Genomic DNA, 20,808 nt, shown 5'->3' on the forward strand with positions numbered 1-20,808 from the left:
GCCTGGCTGGAGGTGGCCGAGGAGGTCAGCAGCAGCGGCAATGTGTGCCGAACCTGGGAACAGTGCAGGAAGCGCTTTAATGACCTAACCAGGTCAGCCAAAGTGAGTATACTTACGCATTCTCCCACACTCAGTCTTCCACATCACCTCCACCACCACACAACTCCTTCTGCACTGCCACCACAATGCTCTCGCATCACTCCTCACATCCACTCAACCGTCATCCTCACCTTGCCTGCACTTACTCACCGCCCCAGTTCCCATTCGAACACTACTACGCAACCCAATCCTCATACAATCTCATGGCTATGTCTCACAAGCACCCTCCCATGCATCTCCCTCACCCCCACCCACACCAATGCATGCAGCGGGTCACCATGCAACCATCACTCAATCACGCCTCTGTGTTTTGCCTTGATAGGAGAAGAGATGCCAGAATGCCCGGGAGAGGGCACGGACCGGAGGGGGCCCGCCACACCAGGTGGTCTTAACAGACGCGGAGCAGCAGGCACTAGAAATAAGCCGGACGCTGGAATGCCTGTTCGTGGCGGACGCTGAGACTGGGAGTGCACAAGTGGCTGGTGACAGAAATCTAACACTCAGCACTCATGATAGAGAATGATCTTCGCATCACTTGGCATCTGCAGCACCTCAACATCTGTCCAAATGCTTAATATTGCTTTCTGTTCTCTTGCAGGGCCATCTGCGAGCGCCGTGAATGCGGAGGGCGATTCCTCAGAGGACCTGCCGGCCTCTGAGGGTCCATCGTCACATCTGAGCCAGCGATCAACCAGCGCAGATACACACACCTCGGTGGGTCCCCGTCCTCACTTAGTTGGGCTTGCACATGGTGAGGCACCACGCACGTGAGCAGTTCGGCATGAAGAAGGCTGCAGATGTCCATGACTACATGTCGAGTGACTCTGAGCCTCCATGTGCACTGCTGCTCAGAGAGGTCCAGGAAGCTGAACCTCGGTCTGTAGACCCTGTGGCGAGGGTAGTGTCTTCTGCGACACATCTCTCTCTGCGGTTGCCCTCCCTCCTGCTGTGCAGGTGGATGTGTCACAGCACTGTGTTGTGGAGCTCCACGTGTCAGAGGTGGACGGCGTGGCTGGTGATGCTGTTCGTCCTCCGAGGAGGTCATGACTGCAGCTACGGTGGCCCCCATCCGGAAGATGTACGTTTGAGGGGGTCCGCAAGGTAGGTAAATGTGTCTGGACACCGGGGTTGAGGTTGCAAGTTTGTGATTTTTTGTGTTAGGAGGAGGGTGGTGGAGGCCAAACTTTGTCCAAAGTGACAGAGTGGCCTCCTGCAATGAGTGAGGGTCTCCCCCCCACCCCCCCCCCCACCACCTGTCAAATGGACCTTTGCAACTGCCACAGGCTGGTGGTTGTAACACGTCCATTTCAACTGGGAGTGTTTCCCCCAGTACGGGAAACACGCTCAGTTGACCTGAAAATCCCAACCTTCCTAAAATATCCTCCAAATCAGGTCTGCTAACGACCTGAAGTATCAAATTAATTGCTTTAAGTGGGATCCCGCCAGCTTTAATTGCCGGTGGGAGTCCCGCATACGGGGGCTGCGCGCGCATCTAAGCACGTCATTGGGGAACCCGGAAGTGGGCGGGTTGGAGCCGGGCTCCGGACCCGCCCCGGGAATCCCCAATTTTCAGACCCTCCCCGCCACGAACGCACCTGCTTGGCCTTCCGAAAATTGAGCCCTTTGGGTTATTTCTCCACATTAAAGATCCTATACAATGCAAGCAAATACATAGGTAAAGCGTTAGGTTAGATGCCAGTAAGGGTTTCTTTTTAGAGAAAACCATTGCCTAGAACAGACATGTGGTGGGTATGAATTCTCTACAGTGCATTAAAAGGAATGTGGCACATTGTTGAGTGTAAAGGGCATTTCTAGTTATAGAAGGCAAGTCACTAGCTAGCTGGGTTATGTGGAGTTATGGGCTATCACAGTTTCTTGGAGCTTTGTTTGATTGTCTTGGGGAGTTGTAGAGGAATTTCTCAGAGTTTTTCCTGAATTTGCTGTAGGTTTTTTATGTTCTTTTGCTTCTCCCAGGTGATTGTGTGTTTATTGGGGTGGCCAAGGATGCATGTAGTTACCCCATGTCTGGATGGACAGGTTTGATGGACTGGCTGGCTTTTCTCTGCTGTTCTTGTGTGTTTGTATGTAAGTTCTTGTTGCTGCGCCGTGTGCTGCACTGCAAAGCTGAATGTCCACAGAACAGTGCAGATATCAAGACTTGCGAAAGTGGAATTCTAGGTAGTCTTCCAATCATATCTTGAGTTAGCAGTTCTGTCTTCACATGGCTGGCTGAACATGCCAATGTACAGACAGTGTTGTTCCATAATGCAGGACTGATTTTACTGGCTTTCATACTTCTGCTGTCATGTCAACACACATGCAAATTTTGAAAACTTTTAAAAGCTGATCAATGACATCAAAAAAGATAACACTTCAAAATGGCCTTGATGATGTGAAAATGAGCTTTGTAAGTTTGATTGCATTGGAGGGAAAAACAAATAAGTACATGAAAAGCTGAAGGTGGAAATCCAAATTCAAGTAATCAATTTTAGGCAAGTCTAGAGGCATATTTCCTCAGAAAATTTAATTTTTTACTAAAACTATGCATTCTGGCTAATTTTGGGTACTTATGTTTCACAATTCATAGACTTTTAATCTAAGAAAACCAAAGAGGCAACTGTATTTTAAATAGGCCAAACAAACCATCACTTCTCTAAATAAGTTACTTCAACAGTCGTTCTCCCTCATTCGATCCCCCCCGCCCCAGTTCACAGACACATTCCACTCTTCATGACCTGGTTCACACTGTACTCCATCCAAATCCCCACCCTTTCACAGACAAACTCTCTCCTCCTCCAACTCTCCTAGTCCATACTGGCACTCTTTGTACTCATCCCTCCGATAAACTCGACCTGGCATTCTCCTCCTTGTCCTCCATCTTCCATTCCCCCATTTAAGTTGGAACTCTTCTTCCCCAGCCCCTGTTCAAGCTGGCACTCTTTTTGTTATCCAACACCCTCAGTTCAAGCTGGCACTGCCCCCTCCCCTGATGCATGCTATTAATCTTTCCCTCCTCAGTTCAAGCTGCCACTTTTTTTCCCTCTCCATAGTTCATACTCTTTCCCCTCCCGCCACCCCCCTCGCCCCATTAATGCTGGTACTCTCTCCCCGTTCCCTATCAGTTAATGCTGCCATTCTCCTTCCTCCTTCAAATCAAACTGCTGTTCCCAACTTCACCCACTTCCCTCTCCACTTATTATCATCCCTTCTTCCTCTGTTCTGTTCCTATCTACGGCTGCCTGATAATGGACCATGCAGGGGCTCCTCTTTCTCCTCAATGCTGCTTCTGCCACCCTGGCAGTGATTTTGGCTACTGTATACTGTAGGCAGGAATTCCTGTTCGTGAGAGAGTTCCTGCCTCCAGTACACAGTGGCCAGGATCACTACTATTAGTGGCATTAAGGAGAGAGGAGTCCAGTCCACTACATTACCAGTTGGACTTGGATTGGAGAGGGAAAGACGAGTGTACAAGTGAGGAACAGCAGACACTATTGAGGGGAGAAGGTTTGGTTTTCACTGATTTATGTCACCAAATGCTGACACACTGATTGGGGCCCTACAAATGCTGATATCAGTGTAAAATGATAAAGGTTGGCATGTTTATGACAAGAACTCTGTATACAGTTATGGCCCACATGAATATCTGTTAAAAACATGAGCTCATAGTGTAAAATAGGCCCCAATTTATCCAAAATTGTTAACCACACTCTGAAGTTATAGAGATAGTTTTGTGCAGAAGTTGAAAATTCACAATGATGCACAATAAAGAGAGCTTTATTCTGCAACCTTCAGGCTGTGCTCTAACTGACCCAACTGTGAATGGCAAAATTAGGGAAAAAATTGTTCTACTCTCAACATTAACATCCTTCACCTTGGCAAGCATAATATTCATACAAATTGCTTTTCTAAAAATTTACACTTGTTAGAAAAAGGAATTTCCAGCAGCTGTGGACATAACTGCAATTTTTTTAAAGCACTTTAAAGCTTCTTCTGAGTTGCAGATATTCATATTTATAAAGCCTGCCTTTCATTTACAAAGTGCTGGAAGAGATTATTTGGCCAAAACATCTCTATGTCCAAGTGAACATTAGTCAGTCAAATATTTACTGCTGCTGTCTGTTGAAACTTCAGTCTTTTTGAGAACTGCATACATGTCCTGATCTTAAATTCAACACGTGAGCTATCGTAACTCAAAAAGCCTGTAAGGTACAGCAATGACATTTCATAGTTGATCCCCTGATCCACTCAATCTCTCTCAACTCTGGGCTCTTCCACTACAAATTAAAATGTTTCATTTAAAGGCAACAGATTCTGTTAACTTTGTTCTTTCAAACAAAAAAAAACAAAGCCAACTGGCATGATACTTATTCTAATCAAAATAACTGCAACATCTAAATTCATACTCTGAATATATGCAGATTTACATGCTAAGCAGCCTTAGCCCTTGGAAATGTAACTGACTGCAAATCTACACTATAGAACTATGCTTATAAAATGTTATACTTAAAATGGTGAGACCTCTGAGATCATATTATTGTTTCGCATTAGATTTAATTGCAGACCATCAAACATATAAATACAGTCTCACCCTGCATGTCGTGGGCCTACACTGAGGGCATAACTAGGCAACATAAATGACCCAGCCCACCAACTTTGGGCATTGAGGCCTGGAAAGGCGCAGCACACTTTGGGCATACTGCACTTGTCCAGCACCTGAGCAAAAGTGGGGTGGTGGGGAGCAATCTCTTGCTTTCTGCTCAGATATTTCTATTAATACTTCTTTGATGACAGTAAAGACATAGAAATAAATAATGGAGATATAAACACTAAATTAAATGACCCTATATGTGGAAAATATTCAAATTAAGTTCCACATATTGGAGTATTTAATAATTAGTAGTTTATGTAAAATGAAAGGCCTATTTTTGTGCTAATAAGACTTCAATGGTGGTTTCCCTGCTCAGGACCCAGTTAAAATGGCATCAGGGTCCTACTGATGTCATAGGACCCCAAATAGCATTTATGCACGAGTCTCTCACGTGCATAGATAACAGAAACAGAGCAGAAAAGGGAGCTGCTCCATTTTAACTGCTCACCCACTTTGTTCCTGCCCAACAGGAGGGAGTTAAAATTCCCCCCATATTTGCAAAATTTTATTGGATTATGCTAATTATTTTCCTCTTGGAGCTACACTTGAGGTTACACGAACAGTATACCATCTGGCAACAGTGGGATGCAAATCCATGCTACCGAAGTGACTGTCGCCTTAATCAGTGCTTCAGCCTGTCAGCCATAATCACTCAATGCTTACACAGTTTCTTAGGTTATGGCTCAATTTCAGATCACATCTGAGCAGTGGTGACTCTCTGGAGCATAAGAATCTTGAATGAGCTCATTGTCTGCAAAGGACAAGTAGGCCACCAGCCAACAAGTTCTGGCAAAATGGGCCTGCCCTCCAAACAAGATAAAGGCAATAGGGTGGGCGTGTTACTGGAAATGCAGCATGGAAAAAGTAGGCAGAGAACAAGGTAAGCAATCATAGCTTTGGGAAGCAGGCAGGCAAGGAAAGACAGAGAGAACATTGGGCATGCAAGTTTGGAGAGGTAGGCAAAGTACCAGGAATTGAGTGATCAGATGGGAAGAGACAAATGTAGCGCATCTCAATTTTGCTACCCCAAAGATAGGCTAGTGTCAGAGCCTCAGCCAGGGATCTAGTGCCAGTCTCAACTCAGTCCATATTTCTATCCAAAAGTTGGACTCAGACTTGGCTCTGCCCCAGGCATCACAAATTGGACACATGCAACAGTTTGGAGAAGAGTCTCTGATGGGAGTACCCTTAGACTGCTGCAGTATATTTGTGTTATCTGCAGAACATTTTGTGCTAACTGCATACACTACTAAGCCATAATCCATTTTATTTCTTAGTTGTGTTAGAACATCAAATAAGTGATTTGAAAATATTGCTCCTCCTGGCACCACAAAGAAAGTTTTAAAAAGTTAAAAATACTTACCTCTCTGCGCCACTTCTGGCCCTGACTCTTTTTCGCTCTGGCTTCACCTGGAGGGAAAGCTGCAACAGCTTCCCGTTCAGGACATTGGTAAAAATAGTAATCTGGCTCTGATGATATTATCAGAGCCCGCTCTGCATAATTAAAGAAGGATCCTGCCAGTTTCCAGTGTTATTCCTGCCTGCTCAGACGAACAGGTTAAAATTGGAGACTGCGGGAAGGGAGTGGGATGTTAGTGATTAAGTCTCCAGACTGATTTTAACTGCCAGTCTGGTTTCTGCCAGGCCGGCAGGGTTAAAATTGGCCCTAAAGAAAAACAAAATGTATCTGCATATATTCTTTTTCAATTGTCCATTTCATTCCTTGTTTTTTTAATGTTTAGTATATCTTTCAGTGAAAGAGGAAACTTCATTGTCAATGTGATTAAACAAAATAGAACAGTAAAGAAGATTTTACTCACTTATTATTTGCAAAGTGTTGATGTCCAGTCTTACTTTGCTGAAGGTAGAAAACCCAGCTGCCAGGTAATCTCTTCTGCACTGACAGTCGTCCCTTCTACTTCCATTATATGGACATTCAGCAGGATTATGCAGCCTGTTTAAAACAGAATGTTTAACGCATAGTTCAAAGGCGGCACATTTACAAAATTACTTTATAAAGTGAACACTATGTGAACACAATCATATTATCCCTTTCTATACCTGTAGCCATAAACTTCAGAAAAATTTTCTGCATCACCACTTGCCAGTGTAATGTACTCTCTTGGGCTATCTGACAGCATACCAGCACAATATATCTGCAATGGCAAAAACACTCTGATGCAAGAATGGAATAAATGAAATAAGGAAAAGTGATTTCTCATTTAAAATAGTTCACCAAAGTACCTTCACTTGCTTCCCTTGAATATTAAGAACATGATCACCATCTTCCATGAATCCCTTCAATCTTTGCACATCTCTACAGCTTTTTGGAAATTCACCTACATGTAAAATATGGTTTCCATCAGACTTTAGAAAATGTACTTTTGAACAATCAGAAACAGACTCTGTACATGATCATTTGCATTAGCCTGAACAGAAAACAGATGGTGATATTTTATGGCAATGTAAAAATGGACTTAATAATCCACATGCTTACATTTTCCACTCTGGCATGTTCTCCTCTCTTCTGGCTTAATGTCCAAACTACACAAATTGCTTAAATGTCCATCATTTGTTAAACAGTGTACTGAGCGTTGCATGACTCCTATTCCACAAGTCACTGAACACTTTCAAGAAAATTTAAAAAAGAAAATGAAATAGCACTAAATGTAAAATGAACATAAATCACTATCAATAATAATCAAACCAGTACTTTCATATTACAGAAACTGTACGGACATATCAATCTGATGTTTATCTACAGTTTTAACTTTGTGTTTAATATAACATTTAATGCTGTCACCATAAATTATATTTCAAATCAAATGGCCTTTTATTATTGTCGTCAAGATTTGGCAAAGTGAATAATTTGACTGGCAATGAAACTGCAAAATAGCTTAAGTTCACAAAAAATCTTCTACAAAAGGAATGTTCATAATGTTTTAGAAACCAATTGAGAGAGAAGTTTGATTAAGAGAAAATGTATTAGAGACATAGAAATATCATTATAAGTGGAAACTCTTCATCTGTAAATTAAGAGTGTTCTTCTGTCTAACATTTGTGGCATGAGGAAAACTCCAAGGTTATTATGCACCAGAAATAAATATATATAATTTAGAACCTATACAGTACAGTAGAATTTACAGTCTTGCTAGATATAGTCAGTAAGTAAAAACCCTCATACTCTCTATGATTCAAAGAACATACTCTGTAAATTCCTGACATGAAGCATTAATACATCAAAATAACAAAACCATGTTAAATTTGCATCAAATTAAATATAATGCAATTGCTGAGGTTTACAGCTTGTGTCCTGAAAAGTTTTGAAATTAACTTACACTTCCCCAATTTCCAACCCTCCATGAGGCAGTTACAAGACATTCACCAAGAAAGCAGGCACGGATGTTTGGCGGCTGTGTCCCAGGGCAGTTAGTTGTTATCTGATGATAGTAGCCGTATTCATAGAGGTCCTTACCATTATAAACCTCACTGCAGGAAACAAGTCTTTGTTGGTAGCCATTTCCACAAGTAACTGAGCACTGGAAATAAAGTCAAATTGTTAATCTGATTTTCTTTTCTAATGTGACAAAGTGTTGGAATCAAAAATGCAAGAAATGACTTCAGTTAATTCTGTTGTAATCTCATGCCACAAATCTGTATTTAAAAATAGCTTTTGTATGGCACTAAAAGTATGATATGAAAATTACAGTTGAAGAGTAGCATGGTGGCAGAGGACCTTGATCCTCCAATGCTTTACTTCATCACATGGCAGGATATGGGTTCATGTTTGTGGTTTTGCACATGTTGAGATCTTGATCTGCGTCATTCGATCCAGGTGGTTCTCTTTAACATTCTATCACAACTCTGGATTAAGAATACTTTAGCAGGATTTGCTAGCAGGCTGATTCATTCATGAGAATTTGACAGGGAAGAAATTCAATTAAAATAACTACTGTGAGTAAACCATTTTGTGGAACTGAAACATAATGGTCCATAATTCATGACTCTTCTGTTTGAAATGGACTTTTATTTTACTGTTTACTAAGCTCCAGAGTGCAATACTTAGAATGTTGTTTCAATTTATGATATATTTAAATCTTTGCTATGTTGGAGTATTAAACCTCAATCAGCACTTTGATAAAATGTATTCAAATGAACTAGGCAAACCAGAAGAGCAATTTAGTTATATATTGTTAAACATATGTTTACGTAGCCCATCCCCTTCTCTTCACTTGGATACAATACCTGCTTGTAGCAAATTGGCTTCTGCCTGTGTTGCTTGGGGTGGAAGTCTTACTTATATTAATTCTGTAATGCAAAATTCACATTTTTCCTCAACAATAAGCCAGCAGTTTGAAAGTTCATTTAGGCTCACAATGGGGATTTGAAGAGATAATTAGCGTACAGAGGTTGGGTCAGTATTTACAATCTGAATTACTCCTTGTATCACTCTGAGGCTCCAGACGTTGTTCAATTCTATTTGCCAGCAGGGGGCTGAGCTAAGGCAAACGTATAGCAGCCTCCTGCTATCACATCAAAGAGTACACATTCCTTTTAGGGTAGCAACCATGATTAACAGTTTATTACAATAATGCTCCCCCATTTCACAGACTTAAATGAGTCTCTCTCTCTCCCCCTCTCCTTCTTTCTTTCTCTATCTCTCTCTCTTACCTCCCCCTCCCAACCAGGCACAAGGGTGATCCAAGTTCTTGTAATGGCAGCAGGAGGCTATTTGTGTTTTGAAAGTCTGAACCAGCTTAGCTTTGAGAGATTAAGCTAATGAAGGTGAGCCCACATTTATAGTTAGAAAGTTGCGCCTCCATTATTTTTTCAAAACTGAGCAGCATTGGGAAATTGATTGTTGTCACTGTGATACTGCATACTGTTCATTCATTTATTTTATATAAATAAATTAGTTGATGGTTTAATGCTGTGCTTGCTTTCATTGAGTGCTTTTCAGTCTGCCTTGAGTAAACAGAGTATAATTCTTGTGGCAGCACATGCCATACATATTTCAGTAGCTAGCATGAAGAGAAAAGTTTCTCTGTTATGATCCTTCAGTCATGTTATTGTTGAACTAGATATTGGGTAGGAAAGGAAGACTTTGGTTTGCTGTGGACATGAGGTCCACTTATGGGAGTGACCGGTGGCACTGAGCCCAAGAGAATATCTAGCTCAAAAAAACGAAAACTGTGACACTTCCTTTGACTTTATGTGAATGCTGTTTACTGCTGAGACACGGTTCTTTACTGTTAATTTTTTATGGGTCTTGTGTTCTGCCATTGAAACACCTGGTGCTCCTTGGATCTGATAAATGCACTAAGCTAGTTCAGTGCATCAGCATGCTTATGTGTGATGCAAAATAGCACCATGATGCAAGAATGCTGACAAATTGCACCAATTCCCAAACCTGCTTAATTTTTTTTTTCATTTGTCGGGGCAATTGAAAGAACAGGTCAGTCATTTGTATTGCCATTTACCGTTGTCTACCATTAGGAGGCTGATTTGGAAAGTAAGGACATGGTCTTTTGCTCATGCACAAGAGACTGGATTTGTATTTTCCTAATCAATCTCCAAAGAGGCTACAGGAAATCAGAGGCAAGTGACAGCATAAACGTGAGAGAAAGACATACAAAGGTTGTTTTGTTGTTACTCTCCTGCAATCAACTTTTAAGATGAAAGGGCCTAAAGATGTTGTGAAAGTGAGTCTTTCCTCATACCAACCCCCACAATCACAGAACTATAGAATTTTACAGCAAGAAGGAAGCCGCTTGGCCCATCATGTCTGTGCTTGTTCTTTGCTAGAGCAATCCAAAACTGATCCCACAGCCCCATGCTCTCCCCTTGGCCCTGTTGTCTTTCTCTGTTTCAACTACTTATCCAAATATCCCTTAAAAGAAGCAATGGTGTCTGCCTCGGCCCATCTCTGCAGCAGAACATTCCATGTAAAGAAATTTCTCCTAACCTCTCTGCTCATTCTCTTGGTGCAAATTTTAAATTGACGGCCCCTTGGCACTGACTCCCCAGCCAGAGAAAATTGCCCTTCCCTATTCACTCTATCAGAAGTATTCATAATTTTAAGACTTCTATTAAGTCTTCTCTTAGCTTTCTCTGCTCCAGTGCAAATAGTCCCGCTTCTGTCCTCAAAACTATTGTTTCCCATCCCTAGTATAATCTTGGTGAATTTATGCTGTACAGTTTCTATGACTTTAATGTTTTGAGGACAATTTTAACTTTCAGCGATGGTGTAAAACGGGCAATATCAAATTGGCTGCCCACTGACTTCAATAGGAATGAAATTCGGGTGGGGTTTACAATTGGCGGCCGATCTGATATTGCCCATTTTGCACCATCGGCAAAATTAAAAAGTACTCCCGCTTTTCTATAATGTGGCGTGCAAAGCTGCATATAGCAAGAAAGTGATATTCCCTGACTGGAAAAAGAACCTGGACCATGGCTGAATCCTAACCACGACAAGGTAAAGAAGGGCAGACTGTAAGTGGATGGGAAAGTGCAGCTACAATTCTCCTGGTCTGACCATATTAAAAATGGAGGCCCTGATAAAATATCATCTATACTGGTTCAAAAATGAAAACAGATATATTTTATTTGATATTGGATGCCAGTAGCAAACAAAATATTCTATCACAATTCCAACCCTTACATTAACCTCAACACTAACCCTGAGGCTTAGTGAATTCTGCTATAGGTCTTCAAAAGCAGCTGATTTTTGAGAATTGTGACACCGATGTGTGATGCATCAGAAGATATTGCACTTAAGTTGAACTAGGATCAAATGTTCTTTGCTAGTTTTACAAAGCTATGAATTAATTCAGATATTATTCTACCTCAGACCACTCTCCTGTAATCCATATGTATTCACAAGGTTGAGTATTGCACTGCTCCACATCTAATGGTCTTTTGCTTGCATCACATTCAATACTATGCACCTCTTCTGAATTCTGGTTGATACAAGTTACTTTACGATGCCTTGTTCCCGTACCACAGGTCTCACTGCACTGTAAAGGAGGAACAAGAAAATAATGTTTTATTCTATCATATTAGCACATTTTAATATCTAACTAGTATACAGTACATAAATATTCTAAAAACAATAAGTTCAAAATTTGGATGTGCTAATAAATTATGAGGAAAATATATCATATTTAAAATGACAGAACTAATAGTAATAGCAAACATGTTCAGCTGAACCATCATGAGATCCACTGGATAAACTTAAATTTCTAGAACAAGAGTAACAATGAAATGATTACTTATCATTACTAATCACTATCGAAATGGCATATGCAATTTCCAAAAATCACCATTGGTCAGGCCACCGGTGTGGACCCTGGCAAGGTAAGTAAGGAATGGGGGAGGAAAGCACTCCTGCTCCTCCCGGCTCACAAGAAACCTTTAAAAAGTAAAAAACTAACTTACCTGGGCCTCCTGTGGCCAGGGTACTGGCTGCTGCCAGCTTTCACCGGTGGGTTTGAAACCGTACAGCCTTTAATCGGGCCCGCAGTTAAAATGGCGTGTGCATCCCGATGACGTCATTGGGATGCAACTTTGCCATTTAAATTAAGCCCTCACTCCTATGGGGCGGGTGACCTTCTTGTGCCTGATTTCAGGCTAGTTAAAACGGTGGGGGGCAAGGACGTGGTGCAAATCCCCCACCGTTTTAACTCCCTGCTGCACCGTTTCTGCCAGGTGGCAGAGGTTGAAATACCCCCTCAAGTTTCTGCATCTGGCTGATCAAACAACCTGCTTTTACTCATGCAGATAGCTTCTATCTTTTGGAAACCATGCATATTCTCTGAACAGTTTCATATAGTGTCTGAATCCATGACAAAGATACATAACCCAAAGCAATCTGATCTCAATTGTAAATTTATAAACAACAAATAGTTAGTACTAAATCATTGTGATATAATTGAACTGCTTTTGTAACCTTTATTATTTATGTTGTCAATTAACCCTAACCACTAATTATTTGTGTACTCAATGCTTAATTTTAATTACTGCTAACTATGATTCTAAGGTTAATAAACAATTGTTAGTTGATGACTTTGTTGCCTGACTTATTCTTTAATAACGGGCAAGAAAGGGTTAATTCATTCACTCAGTAGTCTGTGGGTTGGTAGTGTAACTGCTAATATGATCTAATTTGGTTGATGTAAGACAGTACAATTCTAAGGCATAAACTCCAGACAGTTCTTCAACAAGGAGTTAAAGGTGAAGGGCTTAAGGATTCGTCTGGTGCCCTTGATGAATATTCTTGTCAGGATATTAATCCCAATGTTATTATATCGTTACTGCCCTGTTTTCAAGCACAGATGGAGTGGTAAGGAGTCCAAAATTGCACCCTTTGTTATTTCCATCACCAGCATTACCTTATGTTTCAGCCATTGGAAAATATTGCAATAGGTGAGTCAGAAGAATGGAGTGCCATTATTTAGCTCTCCCCAGTACTATCAATGCCCAAACATTATTAGTTACACAAAACAACAACAAAAAATCACTCTTACAGTTAACAGATTGCATGCGTGAACCCTGTTGGAACATATACAATGCACGGTGATGCATTGCCCTTGTTGCACTTGGTCTTCTAGGACAACCATAAAGTTCAAGGATAATACAAACAATGTCACAGGGTAATGCACATTTACTTTAAAAGTATAAAAGCTTTAGCTTCTGGTAACTCATCACATAGACTTTAGAATATCTACTTCAATAGTTAAACATAATATTGCATGTACTAATGACCAATGTTTTAGAAAACAAATTGCAAATGCAAGGATAACACTGAATCTGTCTTTGTTGAATATTGTTTCTCAGAAACTCCTGAACATGATGATAAAATATTGAGAATTGCAATACCAAACAGAACATTGAAAAAAACAAGAAAAAGGTAACAAAATCCAGTCAGTTTAAAATGTTATTAGATACACTATAAAAAGTAATTGAGTTGTAAATGTTCTATTGTGAAGTTACAGGATCGGTTTATAAACAAACTTTGTTACACATTTCATAATATCAGTTCAACGAGGCTTTAGTTTTCTGATGCACATCTTGGAGCTTCAATCCGTGGAAAAAGTTGTTAAAATGGCAAAATTTCACCTTTGATATTATAGCTGCATGAACTTACACAAACACTAATCTACTAATGAAAAATAAATATTTTACTGATAGCTCGATAAACACATCGGGTAGAAATTGGATCTCGTTGCACCCATTTCATGGCCATAAAACGGGCACAACGAGGGCCAACTTTGGACACCAACATCCTGCGTCCCATGGACGCTTGGAAGACATCCGACGTGATATTGGGTTGGGCCATTTTTCAGGCGGCTGGGGAGGCCACCTACAACAGGTCTTAGGTGCCTTGCATATGCTAATGAGGTGCCTTTCGGCTGGTTTAGGACCCCCTCAGAGATTGGGCTGTCCTGAGCTCCGCTCTGATTTTGTTGGCATAATTGCAACATAGCAAGCGGCCGTCACCAAAAAAGTAGGTAAAACATTTTCTTTTTAAGTTTGATGTGAAACCAAGAGGAGCAGGAATGCTCCTCCTGGCTCCACATCACTTCTGGGGGCTGCTGCCAGGCTGCAATTGCCTCTTCACCGTTCTCCTTCCTCTCCCTCCTGTAGTTACCTGTGGGCCGTTGCAGGTGAGGTAGGTGGCCCGAAATTGGATCCCTTGACATGGGAGAGCTGCCTCTGCAGGACCAAATTATTATGAGGCCATGAACTAATTTCAGGTGTCTTTGAGCAGGCTTCTTCTGGTGCATGCAACGTATTTCCCCACCCGGATCATGCCTGAAAATGGGCAGGAACCAATTTATCCCGTTATGTGTATTTTGGATATTCACCTCAAATGTTATAGTAACAAGAAGAAAAAGGAAGCTTAATTTTTGCAGAACAATGCAACAGATACTGGGGTAAAATTGGTATGTGCTGCGCCCGTTTTTTGGGCATAAACTCAAAGCCTACCAATTTAGCAATGGGATGGCCTGCGCCCAATATGCGTAGGTGTTGGTCCCACTGCCAAATTCGTAGCGGCCCATTTTTTAGGCATCCTGCCTGTTAACAACTCTTTTGACAAATTGGTCACCTCATGAGCGGGACAGGCATCAGGCCGCCAACCAAAGGTAGGTTTTTGACATTTTTGGAGCCACGAGGAGCAGGGTTGCTCTTCTGACTCCACAGGAGTTGCGATTGCCCCAGCCCCCCCCCCAACGTAGCCTGCTCCAACCCCCCTCACAGAAATTACCTGGGCTGCTGCCCACAAGGCAGGTGGCCCAAAATTGGTTTCTCCCGTGGGCCGAGCTGCCTGTGGAAGCATAACTAGTGCCAACAGCTCACCCAGAGTATGGCAGATGAGGCTTGAGGATCAATTTCTATTAATGCCTCTTGCTGCCCCACTGTGTTTGGGCTCTGGTTTGGAGTTCAAATACACCCAAATGGTATTATCAACAGTAAGATCTTCATTAAGTGAGTAATTACATCCGCACATTACTTTCAACAACATTAGCACCTGTAACAAATTAGTAAATCAAATCTCTTACAGACTAAAATATGGTCCAGAATTTTAACACTGATATTTATTTTGGTTAAAATACATTTTAATCCATCTAACAGTCACAATATTTTATGGATGGTTTTCAGACTTGGGGGAAGTGTACAGTGGTGTTCCCCAAGGGTCATTATTAGGATATTGCTCTTTTTGATATATATTAATGACCTGGATTTGGGTATAGAGGGTATAATTTCTAACAACAACAACAAAACAACTTGCATTTATATAGCACCTTTAATGTAGTAATACGTCCCAAGGCGCCTCACTGGAGCGTTATCAAACAAAATTTGACACTGAGCCACATAAGGAGGTATTAGGACAGGTGACCAAAAGCTTGGACAGAAAGGTAGGTTTTAAGGGGCATCTTAAAGGAGGAGAGAGAGGTAGAGAGGTGGAGAGGTTTAGGGAGAGAATTCCAGAGCTTTGGGTCTAGGCTGCTGAAGGCACGACCACCAATGGTGGAGCAGATGACACGAAAGTCGGAAATGTAGTATACAATGTGGAGGATAGTAACAGACATCAGGAGTACATAGACAGACTGGTGAAATGGGCAGTTACATGGCAGATGAAATTTAATGTAGAGAAGTGCGAAGTGATACATTTTGGTAGGAAGAATGAGGAAAGGCAATATAAACTAAATTATACAATTTTAAAGGGGGTGCAGGAACAGAGAGACCTGGGGGTGCACATACAAAAATCTTTGAAGGTGGCAGGACATGTTCAGAAGGTTGTTAAAAATGCATATGGGATCCTGGGTTTTATTAATAGAGGCATTGAGTACAAAAGCAAGGAAGTTATGCTAAACCTTTATAAAACTCTGGCTAGGCCTCAGCTGGAATATTGTGTTCAATTCTAGGCACCACACTTTAGGAAGGATGTGAAGGCCTTGGTGAGGGTGCAGAAGAGATTTACTAGAATGGTACCAGGGATGAGGGACTTCAGTTGTGTGGAGAGATTGGAGAAGCTGGGGTTGTTCTCCTTAGAACAGAGAAGGTTAAGGGGAAATTTGATAGAGGTGTTCAAAATCATGAACGGTTTTGACAGAGTAAATAAGGAGAAATTGTTTCCAGTGGCAGAAGGGTTGGTAACTAGAGGACACAGATTTAAGGTGATCGGCAAAAGAGCCAGAGGCGACATGAGGAAACATTTTTTTACGCAGCGAGTTGTAATGATCTGGAATGCACTGCCTGAAACAATGGAACAGATTGAATAGTAACTTTCAAAAAGGAATTGGATAAATACTTGAAAGGAAAAAAATTACAGGGCTATGGGGAAGAGCAGAGGAATGGGACTAACTGGATAGCTCTTTCGAAGAGCCGGCACAGGCACGATGGGCCAAATGGCGTACCTACTATGATGCTATGGTTTGTATTAGGCCTTGCAAAGGTCTTTTTTTGGAGTAATAGATTATTTTCATTAAGTGCGCATTTTATTTTAGTTATCTTACGCAACTCTATCTTGATTAGAATGTACATTAATGACAAACTCAAAGGTGATGCAAAAATGATACAAGCCATACTAAATTTATTCATTGGTTTCTTTTTAAATTCAATAGGAACTATGCAGACCAAGAATTTATCAAATTCTTGTCGATATAAACAGATCTGTGTCCTGCAAAGTGCTAACAAATCTTTGTATAGTGCATAAAGTAAATCACCCATGTATAACTCTCATTAATGAGCATGCTGTGCTGCTAAACTCTTTGGGGGATAAATTGGATAACCCCCGAAAACAGGCATGGGACTCGCGGTACACGATTAACCCGCACCCATTCATTGCGCTGCAGGCAATGTATTAAATTGGTGCTGCCTGCTGTTTTACATGATTCCTGCATGCAGCCAGTGCTACCTGCGCTGTTCACTGGCTGCATGCATCTGCAGGGGGCCTGATATCACGAGTAACTAGTGCTACTTAAAAGCAGCGTGCACTTTTTAAAAAGGGGAGGTGCACTTGATTTGTATTGAAGGTGAAGACAACGGAAAAACAAGCCTGTGCCATGCTATTGTATCATTTGTGATAAAATTGAACAATTCCAGCTTCTGCTGACTGTCTTATTTTATTAATTTGTACTGAGTCTACAAAACAAAGCGTAAAACCTTAGAATAGCTGAAAGCCTCATCAAAGCTTTTGCTAAGCTTGGAAAATGGAACAAAGTACAATTGTACTGAACAAGCAAGGGGAAAATCTTAACCTCATTTTATTCATAGACTGTATGGCTTAATTTAAAAAGGAATAAATGTTTGCTTAAATCACAGCAGTGAGTGTAATGCCAGTGCGATGATGCATTTTTCTCTCCTAGTCTCTTGTCCTCTTCACACAATAGCTCAATGACTATGCGGACCAAGAAGGTGCCAGGTTTTACCCAGACTATGTTGAGTTAGCTAACCTCAGCTGAGAAGGTAGTGAAGGTAATGCTCCAATTGGCCTTAGTTTTACTTCATCCCAATCATGATCATAGTGACCCATTGCTTGTGTGGACGGTGAGTATAGAGCTATGTTCAGAGTTGATGACCTTCATGGTTAAATAGCACATGGAATCATTGCCCAATTGACTCATGAAAAGCTACTAATTTCAGAGAGCCCATGGACTTCCCCATTAATGACAAGTGCTCAAAAAATGAACTCTTTTGCCTTAAGATTAAGGGTATTGTAATTTTGCAGCTGTTGTAAGACATAGTTGGAAAGCATTTTCAACAAGATTACAAGATAGGGTGCCTGACGCATCAGCGTTGCACACTGATCCATGTCATGATCTCGCTGCTCTGCATACTGCCGGTGGTTGTTAGGCGTGCGCGCAAACCCCTTTACCAAGATGGCATCCTGCGCACTTCCCATCGGAAGTCTCAGACCAAATTTGAGTCTTAATTGGCTGCATAGCGCCTAAAAAACTGGCGCAACATGGCCCAATTTAACCCCCTTTATTTTGTACAACTCTCGATGATGAAAGAAATTCAGTTTAGATCAAATCTGTGTAGAACTAATCTAAAGTAATTGCTGTGCAGTCAGTGGGGTGCACAGGGGCACTATAGGCCTCTTAATCCAAATGAGTAAGCAGAAGGAAATTGAGTACACTCTATCAATAAGGACAATGGGCTATATTTTCCTCTGATCACTAATTTTCGTAAAAAGTAGATATGTCTAAACAGTGGTGCAATAACGCTGGTAAGCTGATTCATCCGTGTTTACGCTCCTCTAAGAATTGCAGCTGTTCAAAATTGGCTCATGCAAATCAGTAAGAATCACAGATATTTGCTTGGTAAAGGCCAATCATGAAAAACCTGTGTACAATTACGTAGAGGTATTTAAAGGAAATTGAGTAATGAACTCTAGATCATGCCCAGCATTAGACAGGCATGGAAGAGTTTTCTGATACACAGGATGGATGAAGTAGCGATTTCCAGGTATCTGTTAGTGCAGCAGGAGGTGAGGATGATCCAGGAGTACAGGCAGTAAGGGGTACACCTCGCAGAACAAACTATCCAGGTAGGAGATCTATTCCAAAATGACTGGATTCAACATCCACCCCCTCCATCACTGGCACACCGTAGCTACAATATGTATGATTTACTGTGTGCACTGGAACAACTCACCAAGATTTCTTTATCAGCAGCTCCCTCCCCACCACCATGAACAAGAGCAGCAATGTCATGGGAACACCATCAATTCCAAATTCCCTTCAAACTCACACTGACTTGGACATTCCATGATCATTGCTGGATCGATATCCTGGAACTCCCGATTTAACATCAGTGTGGGAGCACTACCACCACAAGGACCACAGCGGTTCAAGAAAGCCCATCAGCACCTCCTCAGCGCAACAAGGGATGGGCAATTAATTTTGAACAGTACAACTTATCTTTGCAGAACAATACAAAATAAAGAAATGCCACGCTACCCCACAGTAAGTTGCCTTACTTGACTTAAGCAAGATGGCTTCTAACTAGCCTCCTGCAATTCTAACCTCTTCGCCTCAGATGAAGCTCTCTCTGCTTTTTCTTTAACAAATATGATTGCCTTTGCAGCCTTCCTGTTTCAAGAAATTCAACTGCCTGCACAGCATTCCATTTCTCTGCTTTATCTCTTCTTGTACACAGCCACAAAAAGGATCAAAGACATTCCAATACAATCAGTGTGAGGTGTTTTTCAATTGTTGGGATAGGCTAATGAATTGCTTATTTACAAATGTAAGGAATCTTACAACACCAGGTTATAGTCCAACTGTTTTATTTGAAAATCACAAGCTTTCGGAGGCTTTCTCCTTCATCAGGTGAGTGCGAAGGAGAAAGCCTCCGAAAGCTTGTGATTTTCAAATAAAACAGTTGGACTATAACCTGGTGTTGTAAGATTCCTTACATTTGTCAACCCCAGTCCATCACCAGCATCTCCACATCATGCTTATTTATAGTCTATGAAGAAACAACATCAAAGCTTGCTAATTAGCATCTTATCTATGCACGAATACACTATGCTCTAATACACAACACTGAAGGTAACACTTTTTCCAAAATTCTCTCGGTGGAAAAGTGGTCAAAAGATCCTGAAATGTGACAAGTATTATACCATATAATGCAGAATGTATCAATCTGTTACCAAGGTGGGACTGTGTCCCATTAAGGCACAAATTCTAACTGTGAAGTAAATGCAGCCTCAGGTCAATCAGAGTTTAATTGTTGTTTGCTGAATAAACTTTGCAATTCATAAAATATTTGTAAATTGCAGGCCCCAGTCGATGATTGGCTTTCTTTCAAAATTTTTGCATTTGTAACAAAGTATGGTGTCTTGTGTATGATGTCTGGAGCAGGACAGACATGCGTATTTTATATAATACACACATACATACGTATACATACACATATACACATACACACATACACACACAAACAATCTTACAACACCAAGTTATAGTCCAACAATTTTATTTGAAAATCACAAGCTTTCGGAGGCTTCCTCCTTCGTCAGGTGAATGTCAGGAAATCCTTGAACCTTTCACATTTATATTCAGAGAACAACACCTGGTGATTACAGATAATCATTCCAACTGCCCGTTGTCAAGGCAATCAAAGTGTTCAGACAGAGAGGTGTTACCTACAGGACCACCGAATGTACAAACGGCCAGAACACAAAACAGAGAGAGGGAAAAACATCCGAAAGGAAGAGAAAGACAGAAAATGACCCGTTGAATTAAAAACAGATAACTTTTATTCGCTGGTGGGGTTACGTGTAGCGTGACATGAACCCAAGATCCCGGTTGAGGCCGTCCTTGTGGGTGCGGAACTTGGCTATCAATTTCTGCTCGATGATTTTGCGTTGTCGTGTGTCTCGAAGGCCGCCTTGGAGTACGCTTACCCGAAGATCAGTGGCTGAATGTCCTTGACTGCTGAAGTGTTCCCCGACTGGGAGGGACCCCTCCTGTCTGGCAATTGTTGCGCGGTGTCCGTTCATCCGTTGTCGCAGTGTCTGCATGGTCTCGCCAATGTACCATGCT

At 41.4% G+C, this 20,808-nt stretch overlaps 1 protein-coding gene across 2 annotated transcripts in view; it reads right to left on the minus strand.

Moving 5' to 3' along the window:
- Positions 1-20,808, minus strand: part of adamts9 (ADAM metallopeptidase with thrombospondin type 1 motif, 9) — a 259,676-nt gene that overhangs the window by 29,214 nt on the left and 209,654 nt on the right. The window contains exons 31-36 of one of the 2 annotated variants that reach the window (XM_067998852.1): positions 11,596-11,766; positions 8,086-8,286; positions 7,245-7,374; positions 6,992-7,086; positions 6,809-6,903; positions 6,568-6,701 (exon numbers count right to left, since the gene is read on the minus strand). In XM_067998852.1, coding sequence (XP_067854953.1) covers positions 6,568-6,701; positions 6,809-6,903; positions 6,992-7,086; positions 7,245-7,374; positions 8,086-8,286; positions 11,596-11,766 — 826 coding nt within the window. Of the gene's footprint in view, positions 1-6,567; positions 6,702-6,808; positions 6,904-6,991; positions 7,087-7,244; positions 7,375-8,085; positions 8,287-11,595; positions 11,767-20,808 lie in introns of those variants that run through there. The other variant, XR_010966102.1, reaches the window with a different exon arrangement.

Source organism: Heptranchias perlo, chromosome 17 (assembly GCF_035084215.1).
Source record: "Heptranchias perlo isolate sHepPer1 chromosome 17, sHepPer1.hap1, whole genome shotgun sequence".
Taxonomy (NCBI): domain Eukaryota; kingdom Metazoa; phylum Chordata; class Chondrichthyes; order Hexanchiformes; family Hexanchidae; genus Heptranchias; species Heptranchias perlo.